The following is a 16,227-nucleotide window of genomic DNA, read 5'->3' as shown; positions in this document are numbered from 1 at the left end:
ATTAACTTGTCTTTCTGGTATACCCAAGTCCTGTCAATCAAATTCATTTCCAATATTCTACATTCCCCACGGTCAGTGCAAAGATAAGAGTAGAGAAAGATGTGGGTATAATGGAAGTATTAGAGACTAGGTACATAGATCTGATATGATCAAGGAATGGGCCATTGAAGAATAAAAAATATTGCCAGGTACAGAATACATTAACCCATGCATACACAATTAAAACTGATAAAGAAATATATTTTGCATCCCTCATATTTTTAATTCCTATGCTATCCATACAGGGGAACTAAAATGAAGGATCAAGAATATAACTATCCCAAGTCCACCTACAAAGATGATGGTCTCTTGTGGTGAAGAAAATGAAGTCACAGATTCTGCCATATCTACATACTATAGTACTTATAGAATTGAACTTCCAGGGGTAGGAATTGTGAAGTTCTAAGAAGTGTGCTTGGACACATAAAAGCTTATGGGGAATAAAGAGAAATTAGTCTTAAACATGTTATAAGAGTTCTAATTTCCCTAGGACTAAGAATAGTATCTGACATCCCATACTTAGTATGTGACCAAAATAGAAAGCACACTGACAACACATGTATTTCTGTATGGGTTACTTATCTTCACATCAACTTAGCCATAGGTGGGCAGGGAAGTAACAAAAATTGCACACAAAGCCGAGGTCTGTCATCATTTTGAAATACTGCTACACAGAATGCAAAAGTCAACTAAGCTTCTTTTATATACAGTACAGTACAAGCTATTACTGTAGCTTCCAGAAACGTATTTGATTTTATTGGAAAGAAGAACCAAGTCAACTAATAAGGTTCTTAAGTACTCTGAAATCTTAATTTCTGCAACCTAACCTCTGATGGTATTGACAAAACTATTATGTTTGGGGTAGAGATGGTTTGACTAGCCACTTGTCAGCCTGGCAGGGAGGCTTGTCCTCCCTCTTTCTGCCAGGAGTGGTGTAAGAAAGTCCTTCTCCGGCGGGGGGGCACTTGTAGTGAAGGCGGGAAAAAGACACGGAGGCTCGTCACGGTCTTCATTAACAACTATTTTATTATAAACAGCTTCTAACTCGCGAGGATCAAACGGATCCTGTAATAAACGATCAGGCAACAAATGGTACTTCTTAGGGCGAACAATAGGTACCGCGCCCTGGTCTCCTAGAAGGGAGCTGGCCCAAACTTCTCCCGATCTGTCATCTGACGTAAAGGCGCACTCCTCACCGCACATACCGTGCCGCAGCACGGGTGGCAGGCCCAATCGCCCTCCAAAGGCTTCTTCTGATATTCTGGCCCGGGACGAATCACACGCCGCCCGCCCCCAGGATAGTTCAGAGGGAAAACCGACACTTTCCATTCTAAAGGCTCAATACCTCTGCCTCTGATTCCCGCAGGGGATGGATCCGGTAATAGTCCCCCTCCAGTCATCAAGTTAGGAAATCCCGGTGTCGCTTCAGGCTTTTGGCTTGGGTCGAGAATGGGTTCAGTCTGACCCCTCTATGTCTTGGCCAGTCCGGATTCAAGTCCGTCCAAGTTCTAAACTCCCGCGCGCCTCTCTCCTCTTTTATCTCCTCCCACATAATTAGATCCAGCTCCTCCCCTCCTTCCTCTACAAGACACACCTCTTCGGCCCTCTCAGCCACCACCTCTGTCTGGTCCAGCTCTATCAACACCCCTTCCACACATCCTCCTTCCTCTATGTCATCCTTTTTAGCGGAGGACGGCGCACTCCCTTGATCTCCTTCACAAGTGGCTAGTCAACTACGAGTTCTGGAGCTATTGGAAGGGAGTGCGGAGCAGGCTGCAGCAGCCGATGGGTGAGTGGATGGTCCGGGTCCAGGGGGCCGGACCCTCGTTATGTCCACCTATGTGGGGGTATTTGTATTCATATGAATACCCCCATCTCTAGTTTGGGGTTTTAAAAGACTGTTTTCCATTTCTGAAATTGCTGTAGCATCTATCTCTTTTCCTGTACTTTCCCCCAAAAGGGATCCAGGAAGATTTATTCACATAGTTTTCATCTGTGTTCTATTTTGGGATTGCTATTTCTATGGCTTTGTTTCATCTTTGCACTAAATCCTTACATTTTGTTTGCTCTTTCATCTTCTGTTCACTCCTACATCTTGACTTATAATAATACTGTCACCTTCCACTGTAGTGTCACTGTTTTCAAGCCAATCCAAAGTACTCATTTTGATATCTGAGGTGCTGAATGCTTTTGTACTTGAAGGGTTTCCTTTTCATATATGTACTTACCTTGATTGTAATATCAGAAACTTTTTTCAGGTCTTCCAATGACATTATGCAAGGTAGATGGCTACCTGCAGTTGTCTTTTTCGGTAGCAATGTTTTGGTTATGGAATGCCACCCCCAAAGGTTGGCCTGCTGCCTATTCTAATGGTCTTGGCACCAGGTAGCACTTTTTAAAATTGCTGAAGACCTTTTAAACCTATTTTATCCCCATTTCACTTAATTTTTATGCTGCAACAAAATGTATTATGCATTTGATTATTATACTATTGATTTTAAATTTGTTTTCAGTCTTGTAGTCCTTCTGAGAATGTCCTTTTACAGGGTAGCCTAAAAATATTGTAAATAAATAAGATGAAGTCCCATGAGTGTCTCAAATTGAAAATAAGTGAAGGCAGCTTTACGCTTTTGGTTGGGAAACCATGACATGAGCCTGATTTGCGGCATTTTAATTTGGACAGGCTACAGTTAAATACAAACTTGTTTAAATTACTTTAAACCACCCTGAGCTTATAAAAAGAATAACGGACAATTAAAATCAAAATTCAAACAATAGCTTGTCTTTGACATTCAACTAATAAGAGATATTTTAGTTTCATACCAATTATTTTAGTTAGATTCACTTGCCTTAATTTATTTTTGGGAACAGTAAGATTCTTGGCTGAAATCTCAACTATAATCAGTAGTCTTCTTTTTATAGGTTTACTAGCAGTGAAAAACTAATGTAGTTCTACCGTGCAACTTCTAGTGCTAGACACAAGTGTTTGGTTTTGGAAACCTGCATACAGGGCTTTTTATCAGTGTACAGAATCATCTTGTGTGGCTAGAGTGTAATGCTAACGGCATAACTTTTGTAGGCAAATTGTCTCAAGTTATGAAATCATCATGGATATTATTATCATGTGACCATTATGTTGCCATAGCTTCACAAATGAATTTTATCCAGTGCTTTATAGTCAATTTCTACTGTAGCCAAAATGAAAGTCGCTCCTTTCTTATATCAAATTCCTCCTAGTGCTGTGAAGCCAGTGATTCATAGGTCTCCTCAGTGTATACCCAACTACTCCTTCCAGAGTAAGATATACAAGACACTATGAGAATGGGCTGAAAACTGAAATCTTGCTATTATAACCAGCAGGCAACTTGTTTCCTCCATTTCTTTGGACATCACTGCATCTGGCTCTTCATCCAGAAGAAATGAAAGCTCAAGGCAGAGGTAATTTTCTAATCATTTTATTTAGATTTGCGTAATGATTTATTGCTCATCTGCAAGAATTAATATTGCATTCATTAAAAATCATTCATATACAAAATAAACTTATCCCCACCTGGGTTGATTCTATAACATGCTCCCTCTGACCACTCTGAGGTGTCGCCAGGCATGAGAATTTATTCCATGGCTTATACAGAGATGGAGCCCTTAGCTAAGTTATCTATTGACACTGCAACATGGAGGCAGACAAATGGAATGAAAAGATCCTCCTAAGCTTCATGGAGGACTTTGGGGAACACGCTGCTTGGCTTAGAAGGATCTAAACCAATTCTGAGATCAGAACTTTCCATAACAGAGCTGTGAGATTAAGAAACAAAAGTATGCAAACCTGATGAAAGATCTTAGAGGAAGCACATATACTGTACTGAGGCCTGGGATCACTATACCAAAAAAGAATGAAGAGTTCAGTTGGGCTAGCCAAACTTAAAATCAAATGCAGGAAAACAGGGTTGGCAGCAGGTGCTGGAGGCAAAGCACACTCCTGCAATCAAGTCAGCCAGTGGCCAGTACCATTGTGTCTGCCCTGTTTGCCTCCTGGCAGATGCCAATGATAAACTAGACACATATCTGTAATAGAAGGTACAAGAAAAGATCATCTAGGGATCTGAGAACTGGAGGGCAAGCATTACAATTGTGCAAAGGCTTGGTGGCTCAGGCTCCATATCACATATAATTTATTCTCAGTGAAGGACTATTGAAAAGAACAACAGCCTACGTAACAGAACATGAGCAATTTTCTGAAGATGGAGCTAGGAATGTCATGTCAAGTTTTCTGCAAATGTTACATAAAAAGGCAGGAAGTTCAAGACTGATCATATGCTCATTATGATTCACAGTAGTCTCTTACTTGTCACAGCTCTTTGAGACTTCAGCACATCTAAAGTGTTCACATCTAGGCAATTATCTGCCTAAACTACCTTCTTTAACCTAATATTTCCCTCCCTTGAAAATGCTGAAGCTTCCCCTCATGTTCATGGCACTGAAACATGAAATGTGGGTTGCACTGCATTCTCTCAAGAGAAAACAGTGCATTAACTGGACAGAATATGCTAGCCTACCAAGATAAGGTAATTAAAGCATCAGAGCACTTAAAACAGCAGTGCCAATGGGGTGGAATTCCACCTTCAATGTTCATTTGCTACAAATGGAGCCTGAAGATGGAAGGAAATGCTTTACATAATGAAAAATTATTTACAGCATCCAAGAAGCTAAGCTGATACAGTATTCAAACATCTTCTGTGCTGTGCAAATGAAGGAATGAAGTACAGGAGACACCATCTCAGCTCAAAAAGGCTGATTGGTTTTCAGTGGCCCCTAAGAATTCTGCAATGCATTTACTAAAATCTTCTGCCTTAAAGTATTTCAAACTAGAAGCAAAAGGAATTCTCACCCGTTGCTTTTTTAAAATATAATTTAGTATACTTCGATCTAAAGAAGCAAGAAAAAAATCCTAACATCTAATAACTATGAAAAAGTGGTTACCAATATTAATTTCAATTCATATCAGAACCCTAGGAACTTTAAAAAGAGAAGTTACCTGGTCTGCATAACCAAGCATGCAGCTATTCATTTCATGTAAAAAAAACAAACAGCCAGCCTAATTGATCATAAATAGTATTTGAAACTTCCCACTGAAATAAATCAATGGGACTTTCTCCCCACAAAACACGATTAGGAATAGGGTTAGGCATTTGTTGAATATATCTATATAACCTAACTGGCCACAAGGTGTCAACTCTGTTCCTCTGCAGGAAAAGAAGCACTGATCTAGCTGCTAATAAATTGGGGCTCGTTAAGGCAATTTAGAGTTTGCAGATAATTCCGAACGGGGTCAGGAAACAGTACTTTAAATGTTCTGCAAATCTACCAGTTCAACTAAGGTGCCCTGAAAAGTTAAATTAAAAAAAAAAGAAAAGAAAATTCACCACAGGAAACAGATGCCTTACATCACCAAAGGAAACAATCTCCCTAGTAACAGAGCTAAGGAGCTGAAACAGCACTAATTTAGTGGTGATGCAGCTAGGAAATCCCAGGTTGCCTGCAATGACAGACCCAACACCTGGGAAACATTAAAGAATGTGAGGGGATAGTAAAATCACATGAATAAAAGAAACAAATGTTTTTAGAATACACACAAAATATTGTTTAAAAACATCCTTGCTAAAGCTCTTGTGTAGATTATGTGGTCTGGTTCTTCAGCATTATTGGTCCATCAGTACCTACAGCAAAAGAGAAAAATCATCAGGCTGTAGAAAACTCACCAAGACACATAATAATCAGTAGACACTCCTGCCTTGAGCATCAGGACACCTGTCTCTGTTGGCTAATTTTATTTTTCTCTTGTTCAGCATATAACTATGTCATCAGTTAGTGTTAAGCAATAACATTTTCATGCAAGGCAGTTCAACCAGAGAAGCTTTATATTTTGCTTGTACTTTTAAAACTTATTTGTACCCCAAACCTCCCTTTGACATGTTCTCAGCAGCCTTACAACCACTTTGCCCAATATCTTGTACTGAGAATTGTAAAAAGTTCCCTATACAGTGGTGCCTCGCATAACGATCGCTGCGTTTAGCGATGAAATCGCTTTGCGATGGACTTTCTGCCATCACATCACAAGAGCGATCGCTTTACAATGGCCCCTATGGGGAAAATTCGCTTTGCGATGATCGTGGGGGAGTGCTCCCCCACGATCATCGCAAAGGCCCCGCCAGTCAGCTGTTCCAAAAAACGGGCTTTGCGCTGCTCGCGGGGAACCACTTCCCTGGGAGCAGCCCAAAGGCTCGCTTTTTGGAACAGCTGACCGGCGGGCGTTTGGGCTGCTCGCGGCGAAGCGCTTCTCTGGGAGCAGCCCACAGGCCCGCCCGTCAGCTGTTCCAAAAGGCAGGCGTTTCGGCTGCTCCCGGAGAAGCACTTCTCCGGGAGAAGCCCAAACGCCCGCCCATCAGCTGTTCCTTTTTTGACCAGCTGACTGGCCGGCGCTCAGGCACGAGGGCGGGGGAAGGCTCCCCCGCCCTCCTCCCGAGCGCACGCCAGCTTTTCTCCAGAAGCACTTCTCCGGGAGAAGCCCAAACGCCCGCCCGTCAACTGTTCCAAAAGGCGGGCATTTGGGCTGCTCCCAGAGAAGTGCCTCTCTGGGAGCAGCCGAAACGGCCGCTTTTTGGAACAGCTGACGGGCAGGCGTTTGGGCTTCTCCGGAGAAGCGCTTCTCCGGGAGCAGCCGAAACGCCCGCCTTTTGGAACAGCTGACAGGTGGGCGTTTGGGCTTCTCCTGGAGAAGCGCTTCTCCGGGAGCAGCCAAAACGCCCGCCTTTTGGAACAGCTGATGGGCGTGCGTTTGGGCTTCTCCTGAAGAGACTTCCCCCCCCTGCCCGAGCGCTGGCCCCATTTTCTGCCAGCTGATCGGCGGTTCCAAAATGGCCACTGCAACCATTTTCGCGCAATTTCCTCGCTTACCGAGGGCGCAAAAATGGCAGCGCTATGGAGGATCTTCACATAACAGTGAGTTTTCGCCCAATAGGAATGCATTAAACAAAGTTTAATGCGTTTCTATGGGGTTTTCCCACCCACATTGTGATGTTTCCAGATAGCAACGATTAATCCGGAACGGATTAACGTCGCTATGCGGGGCACCACTGTACGTTTTAGAAGGGCTGACCAAGTTTGAAATCCAATACAAGTTCAACATACAAAATCAACATGCTACTTCAATGACCAAGATTTCAAAAACCTACAATTCATGTGGTTGCATCTGAATTATAGGCATACATCCTGAGACATTTCCTGTTTTCCCCTCATGGAGACAGTTTACCTATAGTAGTTTGGCTTAAAGGGTCCATTTTTATTCAGTCCCAGATACTTTGCTTGATCATCTGTTAGTTCTGTCAGATGAGCATCAAATGAAGGCAGGTGCAAGCTGGCAACATATTCATCTAGACAAAAGCAAAGAAAAGATGACATAGTTTACTGTGACTAGATTTCTTTAAGAAGTTAGTACCAACAGCATTAACCTACAGTATTAATCAATCTCTAGCAACAGTATCCTCAATAAAGCTAAACTAGAGGTCTAGTAATTCTTTCCATTTTGGATAAATATCCGCAATGATATGAATACAGTGGTGCCTCAACTTACGAACGTCCCAACTTACAACTATTTCGAGTTACGACCAGCTCTGGCTGCAAAATTTTGCTCTGACTTGCTGCCGGAGCTTCCAGTTACTAACAGAAAAAGGCAGGGGAAAAAGGCGGGAAATTCAAATTGCTAACCATTGGTAGGTGAAGAGGCTGCTTCTTTGTAGCTCTTTCACCCCAACGGTTAGAGTGAGTGCGATTGGAGGATGCTTCGGACTGCCTGGTGAGGTAAGGTGCTGTTTTCAGCTTTTTAAAAACTGTTCTGGATGGGGTTTGCAGTGTGGTTCTGGGCTAGGAGGTTATGTTTCTGTGTTGTGATGGGTCTTGGAGGGTTTGTTTGTTTGTTTGGTATTCCCCCCCCCGTTTCCGATGGGTCTTGGGGAGTTTTCTTTCTTTTTATTTATTTACAGTGGTGCCTTGACTTACAAATGTCCCAACTTACAACCATTTCGAGTTATGAACAGCTCTGGCCGCAAAATTTTGCTTTGACTTGGAGCTAGAGCTTCCAGTTACAAACACAAAAAGGCAGGGGGAAAGGCGGGAAATTCAAATTACTAACTGTTGATGGTGAACAGGCTGCTTCTTTGTAGCTCTTTCGCCCCAGCAGTTAGAGAGTGTGTGTTCAGAGGAAGCTTGGGACTGCCTGGCTTCTGCTTCTGAGTGTGTGTGTGTTTCCAGGGAGGCTTCGGGCTGCCTGGCTTCTGCTTCTGAGTGAGTGTGTGTGTGTTTGCAAGGAAGCTTCGGGCTGCCTGGCTTCTGCTTCTGAGTGAGTGTGTGTGTGTTTGCAGGGAAGCTTCGGGCTGCCTGGTAAGGTAAGGTGCTTCTTTCTGCTTTTTAAAAACTGCCTGTTCTGGGTGGGTTTGGGCTGGGGGAGTTATGTTTATGTGCTGGGTTGTTGTTTTGTTTTTAGTTGGTTTTTTTTTGCAACTCCAGCGCCTTCCGATGGGGCTTGCTCCATTGTGTGTGTGTTTTCCAGCCCCAGTGCGTTCCTATGGGGCTTTCGGCTTTGTTTGTTTGTCTGTTTGTTTTTGAGGGGGCTAATTTTTTTCCTTCTGGAATAGATTAATCGTGTTCCAATGCATTTCAATGGAAAATGGTGCTTCGACATAACGACCATTTCGAGTTACATCCATCTTCTGTAACGGATTACAGAATCAAGGCACCACTGTATGTAATGTCTTTAGATTGGAGATGGGGAGCTGTGGAATGCCACCCATTTTCCATTCTACTGGATCCTCACATAGGACATCCCCACCCACATTTTCAAATGACTAGAAGTTTACATTTAAAAGAATATTTATGTCATTTTGAGATATATTAAATGAAGAATTATAACCTCTGGAGTGGCATTTTTTTTTAATCAGGGAGGGAGAGAGGAGGAATGGAGATTGTAGGAGGCTTCCAGGCTATACAACTTTCATTGCACCTTAGATACAGGAGTTAGAGATGGGCACGAACCAAAAACTGAACCAAGAAGTTTGTCAAAGATCATTGCTTTGTTGGGTTGGGTCTGTTTGGGTTTGTCAAAACTGCCGAACCAAACAAACTGAACCAACAAAGATTTTTAGCAATTTAACAAACTTACTGGTCCATCTGCCCCCTCCCCGGTCCCATAACCTGCTCCCTGGCCCCTCTCACACTGTCCCCATCACCTCCCTACCCTGTGCTGCTGCTGCCTCCTCCTCAGCCTCTGCCATCTTCAGAGGCGGTGGTATGGCTTCCCTTCTGGGAGCTGTGGCTGCTATATCTATACATGCACCCACCTTTCAACTGACAGGTGTGGGTCAGGCCTGCTTTCTATGTGCATGCACCAGGTTCCCACTTGTTCAGGGAGATCAGCTGGGACCAATGTTCTGTGTAAGTGGTGTGGCTACATGGTGCTGGATTGCTCATATGCAGCTGGGAGGAGGTGGTGGGAGGACCAGGTAAGGAGGTAACAAGGGCAATGGGATGGGGGCAGACAGATGGCAGCGGGGGTGGGGTGTTAGTGTCCCCTCCCTCCAGGTACAAACTTTTAAAAATGAACCAGTTCATGGTTTTGTTTTGTTTTTTCAATTTGAAAAAGTTCACAGTTTGCGGGTAGCCACAAACCACCACAAACTGCAGTTTTTCTGGTTTGTGCCCATCTCTAACATGAATACAAAATGTTTCCAGAATACTTTCTTTTTTTCAAAACATTGCTGCATGAAACAAACATAAGATTAAGAAACTAGGTTTGTCATACATGTAGTGTTGCATTGGTGTTCCAAGGACCCTTTAAGAGGGCTAGTTCTCTAACTGCTCACCCATCTTTTTAGGCAACAAGTACACATCTTGTTTGTATCGTCCCTCAGGAGCATTGTAAAGCTCAATCAAAGCCAGAGCCTGTGAAAATCATAAAGGGCAAGAATCAACAAGCAGAAACTTTACCTGCTATTTCTAGTTCTCTGAATAAAATATTATTGTGGTTTTGATATTTCACATGTCAAACCTCTAAACCTATAATGACAGCAGATACTTCAATTGAACCTTTGAAAAAAGTTTTCAAAAAACAAAGAAAAATGTCGTTCATAGCCTCCTCCTGTCCCCTCCCATTGCCAGGAGGAAGTTTTCTATTTTTATTTTTTTAAATTGATGCAGCGCACTAGCACTGCCCTTAGAGCAGTGGTCCCCAGCCTTGGGCTCCAGATGTTTTTGGACTACAACTCCCAGAAGCCTTCACCACTATCTCTGCTGGCCAAGATTTCTGGGAGTTGAAGTCCAAGAACATGTGGAGGCCCAAGGTTGGGGACCACTGCCTTAGAGAATCTTAAAAAAAAAAAAAAAAACTTCCTCTCCCCCTCAAAGAAGGAACAGAGAAAGTCTTTAATTTGACAACATTCTGAAGTGGCTCTCTTTTAAAGCCATTTCACAATACAGTGGTGCCTCGCTTGACGACGAAATCGCTTGATGATGAGTTTTTTGCGTTCTCAATAGATGGTTCCTATGGGGTTTTTTTTGCTTTATGTTGATTAGGTCCCTGCTTCGCGAATTGTTTGTTCGCAAAACGATGATTTTTCCGGTTCTGCAAAATGGCTTCCCTTCGCAAAATGGCTCCCTCCCTTCGCAAAATGGCTATTTTCCGGACGCCTGCTTCGGAAGACAGTGATTTTAAACAGCTGATTGGCGGTTCTCTATGGGTGATCTTCGCTGGACGATGAGGTATTTCTCTACTGTAATGCATTAACCGGTTTTCAATGCATTCCAATTTTTTTTGCTTGACGACGATTTCGCTTAACAGCAATTTTCCTGGAATGGATTATCGTCAAGCGGGGCACCACTGTATAGAAATTCCCAGTGACAATCTGACATTGCATTTGCTGGAAACCAACAAAAACTGAGCAATTCTACCCATACAAAAAAAGTAGAAGTAACTTACAGGGAGCCAGAAAGATGTGGGTAAGGACTCTCTGGGAATAGGCTGGTTCACATCATGTGATAGCCAGAAAAAGGAGCAAACCAACCTGTCCCCAGAGTGGACCAAACAGTGGGTTAAATGCCCATTTGATCACACCCTCATATTTTTTTAAAAGCTTAGCAAATCGCAGTGGGGTTTTATTGGTGGCAACTTAGTGAAAGGGAAGCTAACTGTGGGAGTCTCTTTGCAAATCTAGTGTGAACAAAAATAATGAATGATAATGTTATTGGGTACACCCTAGCAGGGACGTGGTGGCACTGCAGGTTAAACCACAAAGCTTCTGGGCTGCAAGGTCGAAAGATCAGCAGTTTGAATTAACGCGACGGAGTGAGCTGCCGTCACTTGTCCCAGCTCCTCCCAACCTAGCAGTTTGGAAGCATATAAAACTTGTGAGTAGATAAATAGGTACCACCATGGTGGGAAGGTAACAACGTTCCGTGTCTAGTCGCGCTGGCCACGTGACCACGGAAACTTTCTACAGACAAAATGCTGGCTCTACAGCTTGGAAATGGGGGTGAGCACTGCCCCCTAGAGTCAGAGACAACTGGACAATTTGTCAAGGGGAACCTTTACCTTACACCCTAGTACCTAAATAGAGATGTGTAAGATCACTTCACTGAAGAGAAAAGTCAGCCTATAACACTATATAGCTCCTCAGCTGAAGAAACAATCCATCTACTCTGCTTCATTTAAATTCTCTTGCAAACTTTGTTTACAAAGGCATCTACAGATACCAAAATAGCAGATAATTTGCATTAAAACTGACAAGAAGCAATATAGTGAGTTAGTGAGGCAGCAGTTTTAAGTATTTAATTTGTTTCTGAGTTCATTGTACAAGGAAAGACTCTTGCATTGTAACCTTATAGAGAACACATGTGGACATAGATATATTTTCAAAAATTCAAGAGCTAGGCAGGATTTCAAGTAATCAAGGAATAGGTCTTCAGAAACCTGCTCTATTCCCATGACTATCTTTTTGCTGCTTTGGTTGCTGTACTGGCCAGTTTTCCATGCCCTTCCTTTCCTGCCAAGCTTTTCCATTCAAAACTGTATGAAATACTGTATCTGAGGAATGCTGCAGATTTACTTGCACTAGAGTTGCACTAGTTCTCTAGGTGCAAATAACTTGTAGTACTGTGGTCCTGTTTCAAGAGCTGAAGTGAAAGACAAGCACTATTAAAACATGTTCAAAATTGTTTGTGGTTTTTTTTTTGCATAGAGTTTAAATAACCAATAGGTTTCTCCTACTATATTCTTCCATCGTGCAAACAGCATGTTCCAACTATAGTGAAAGGTGAGGCAGGAGGTCTGTGAGCAAATATTTCATAATCATGTACCTGAGTAGTAGCTGTGATGGACAGAACAAAGGTAGGAACAGTTGAACAGCTCAGATTGAGAAGTCGTCCCTAGAATATGAAGCCAAGAGGAAAAACTGAGAAAGCATACATAGGACAAAGAGAAAGAACCATAAAAAACTAAGCACGACCATTTCATTTCAAGTTACTGTACCAAGTAAATATTGATAAACAAACACAAGGTAGGCCTGGATTTATCACAAGCCGCCATGCTTTTAATTCAGCTCTCTGGGCCATGCAGACCTTGGATATGCCTACTTTGTTTAGACCAGGAGCAGTATGGCTCCTGAGCAAAACCAGAGGCTTGCTAGTTCTGTTCTCCACCCCACCTCTACAAGATAGACAACTCAGATACACAAAGGAATAGAAGCCATCTTCTCCTCTCCTTAGCAAAACATCTTCCTTTCATTGTATATATTTAGGTGCCAACACCCAATTTCAATTTCTTTCAATATCGTGAAGCCTGAAGAAGAAATAAAGAAGTCTTTATAATGTTTTCAATAGAATAATCAGTTTGGACTTCCTCAGACATACCTCAGCTAGTAGAACAACCCGTTTGCCATCAGGCCAAATTACATGATCTACTTGAGAACGAACACGCTCCCAGGTCAACTCTGGGGTACGAAGACTAGCCTGAAAGGAGAGAGATTAAGTCTGGTTTAACAGTCAGTGATTGTTCGGAGGACTGAAAGAGTAAATAAGATTAAGACACACTAACCACATCAATTTCCGTGTTGGAATGGCCCATATTACATACAATACAGCTATTCTTCATTCGATCCAGGTGCTCTCTGGTCACCACATTTTTGTTTCCTATAGGGAAAAAGGCAACTAAAGCAAGTTAGGGACAGATCTTCCACCACGAATTTCCCTTGTGCTGCTTAAAGCTTCAATTCCAAACTGCATATAAAACAAAACCGTGAGTATTATAGCTTATATTACTGTTGCTTGTTGAGAAGCCAAAAAAACAAAACAAACAACAACAACAACAACAAAACCAAAACGAGAAGAATTTCACTGGAGGGAAAGATTGTACCAATGTAAGACATACACATCCTTTCGGCTCTCCCCAGGCTTTTACCTGTGCAAGTTATAACTACATCCACTTGGCGAATGACTTCATTGAGCTTCACTACCCGAAATCCATCCATGCTATCAAAGAGAAGGTAAGACAGTAAAGGGCAATTTATCTCAGCAATGCAAAAATAACCAGTTGCTCTGACAATTTAAAACCAACTCTCCACACTTGATCAATTTACAAAATTCACTGGCAGTGGCACAGTATTGATACTTACACATATTCCTAAACAGATGTTTAGATGAAAGCACAACTTTAATCAGTTTCATAAATGACATTATAGTTTTGTCTCACTGGTACAGTTTACAAAGCAATGGAAGCAGAGCTTTGATGAGATATTAGGTGCTGCTTTCTGAGGCAAGATATCATTAATGCCAATTTTCCTTTTACTGAATTAAAACTAAAGGTTTAAATATTTATATAAACCTTGTTAGTTATATGCCAGTCTTATGAGAACTGAATATCTTCTTAAAATTGCTGAAAATACAGCAAAGTATCTGCTTCGCTATGTACAAACTTCACACATTCAAACATTTCCTACAGATGCATTGATTTCTATATTTTCCCACCCCTCAGAAGTTTTAATATTTGGTACTGCTACTGAGCAGCGTGTGCTACAACAGAATAGTCTCAAACCCATTGGATATGTAGTCTCTCATACGGAACAACAAAGTTGCATATTCACAAATCCATCAAAGAAGAACATAATCTCTTCAGGGTATTGTCCATGAAGTTTATACTGAAAATTTATGCTTTCATCTGAGGCTAGCCTTCTACTATGACAGTTTGGGAAGAGGAAAGTTCTTACTTATTAGACTGACTTCAGTTTCACTTTCTGAAGCCCCAAAGAACAGCAGAAGTAAAAGAAGAGGCTAATGCTCTCAGGCAGTAATGTTTGTAACAATTGATCTCTCACCATGCTTGAAGGGCACAGATAGGATCAATCTCTGTGACATAAACTATGGCTCCCAGGGCCTTCAGAGCTGCACAGCATCCCTTTCCAACCTATAATACACAATAGTCACAAAATTAAAGTGAAGAAGTAATTGCTAATGCCATCTTAAAAAAGAACAGATTTGTGGTGGGATAACCTTGTGTGGATTTCAGAGGTTAAAAAGATAGCTCATTTCTGTGGGCACCTCACAATACGGTGGTGCCTCGCTTAACGGGCGCTCCGTTTAGCGACAAAATTGCTTAGCAATGACTTTTTCAGAGCGTTTTTGTGCTTCGTTTAGCGATGGTCCCTATGGGCAATTTTTGCTTAGCGATGGTTGGGACCATGCTTCGCATAGCGATTAAATTTTGGGTCCCCTGTTTTGCTTAACGATGGTTTAAACAGCCTCATGTTTGCTGTTTTTTAAATGTTTTTCTGTTATTTATAAAGTTAAAGTTTACTGTTTAAAATGTTTGAAATCATAAAGTGCACTTAATAAACCCTTTGTTAACCAAATCTGACTTTGTTCTGACTCTTTTTAAATCTGTTGTTGTATTTTTTTCCTCCATTGAGATGCATTGAATAGGTTTCAATGCATTTCAATTGGGGAACCGCGTTTCGCTTAGCGATGTTTCCTATGGCGATTTTCGCTTAAGGATGGCAATTCGTTCCTATTGGAACGGATTATCCAGTTTTCAATGCATTTCAATGGGAAACTGCGTTTCACTTAGCGATCAAATCGCTTAGCAATTTTTCAGAACGAATTAACATCGCTAAGCGAGGCACCACTGTACAGCTAAACAAGAGTCTGCACACTCCTTATTTCTATGGATGAACATGTTTTGCATTTGCACTATTATCACTACATCCTGGTTCACTGTGTATGGACAGTTTATGATTATCTTTTTAGACTAGGAATAGAACTGATAACATTGTCTGAACTACTTTCCAGACATGCAATGGCCAGAATCTTATTGGTGTTCATGTATGGTTTATATAACTTGTTGCAGCTAATTGAAGCTAACACTGTTGGCAGGCACTCATCCACATGACCAGTCACACATTGGTTGTGAAATCAGGCACTCAAAATGTTATGTGTGCAGGTTTTCTCAATTGAATTCTGGCTTTCATGTTTATTTTAATGAGATTAACTATTAATATTAATATACATTATTAATAATACTAACTATTATGTGCATGACTGCATTAGAAGAAGCAAATGGGGATAGGGGCAGTGGACCTCATCAGTGCACTTTATGCGCTGTACTTTAAGATTAAATACACACACCAATTTCATAAAGCCTGACATACTACTGCTTATTGGTAAAGAAAAATGGCAAATACAGTACTAAGAATACTGCAAGTAGTTACATGGTAAAAAAAATCCTAATATGTGGTAAATTGTTTATACTGGCTCATTTTGTTCACATATAAATAGGAGGAAACAAATTTATTTATTTATAACTCAAATCCTATTGTGTACTAATGCCTGTGGAAGACAAATGGTATAACTTGTATCAGTTTATTGTCATTAATTAATGGATCACTGGTCAGACTTTCCAATGCATGCCAGTCCAATGGGATGGTGTTTGGCTCTGAATGAAAGTGGGGACTCTTTAATTGGCAGTAAGAAGTTAGTGCAAGTTACTGCATTTACCTTTTGTGGGTATAACTTCATAATGGGATTTGCCCAACATTCCTTCTAAGGTGCACATATGTGTGGGCATGCAAAGCTCTATCAGCGCCATGCATGGGCAGC

General features: G+C 41.6%; 1 protein-coding gene across 3 annotated transcripts in view; it reads right to left on the bottom strand.

The window, feature by feature from the left end:
- Window positions 1-3,478: 3,478 nt before the first annotated feature.
- The window catches only part of AHCYL1 (adenosylhomocysteinase like 1), a 71,358-nt gene continuing 58,609 nt past the window's right edge, over window positions 3,479-16,227 (bottom strand). For 2 of the 3 annotated variants that reach the window (XM_020809988.3, XM_078392771.1), the window contains exons 10-17: window positions 14,451-14,539; window positions 13,538-13,608; window positions 13,175-13,269; window positions 12,991-13,089; window positions 12,439-12,507; window positions 9,951-10,029; window positions 7,346-7,466; window positions 3,479-5,753 (exon numbers count right to left, since the gene is read on the bottom strand). In XM_020809988.3, the coding sequence (XP_020665647.1) occupies window positions 5,747-5,753; window positions 7,346-7,466; window positions 9,951-10,029; window positions 12,439-12,507; window positions 12,991-13,089; window positions 13,175-13,269; window positions 13,538-13,608; window positions 14,451-14,539 (630 nt within the window). In that variant the 3' untranslated portion in view covers window positions 3,479-5,746. Of the gene's footprint in view, window positions 5,754-7,341; window positions 7,467-9,950; window positions 10,030-12,438; window positions 12,508-12,990; window positions 13,090-13,174; window positions 13,270-13,537; window positions 13,609-14,450; window positions 14,540-16,227 lie in introns of those variants that run through there. The other variant, XM_020809989.3, reaches the window with a different exon arrangement.

The sequence above is a fragment of the Pogona vitticeps genome, chromosome 4, assembly GCF_051106095.1.
Source record: "Pogona vitticeps strain Pit_001003342236 chromosome 4, PviZW2.1, whole genome shotgun sequence".
In the NCBI taxonomy this organism is placed as follows: domain Eukaryota; kingdom Metazoa; phylum Chordata; class Lepidosauria; order Squamata; family Agamidae; genus Pogona; species Pogona vitticeps.
The sequence above is the reverse complement of the archived record's forward strand: the minus strand, read 5'-3'. Positions and strand labels throughout refer to the sequence as shown.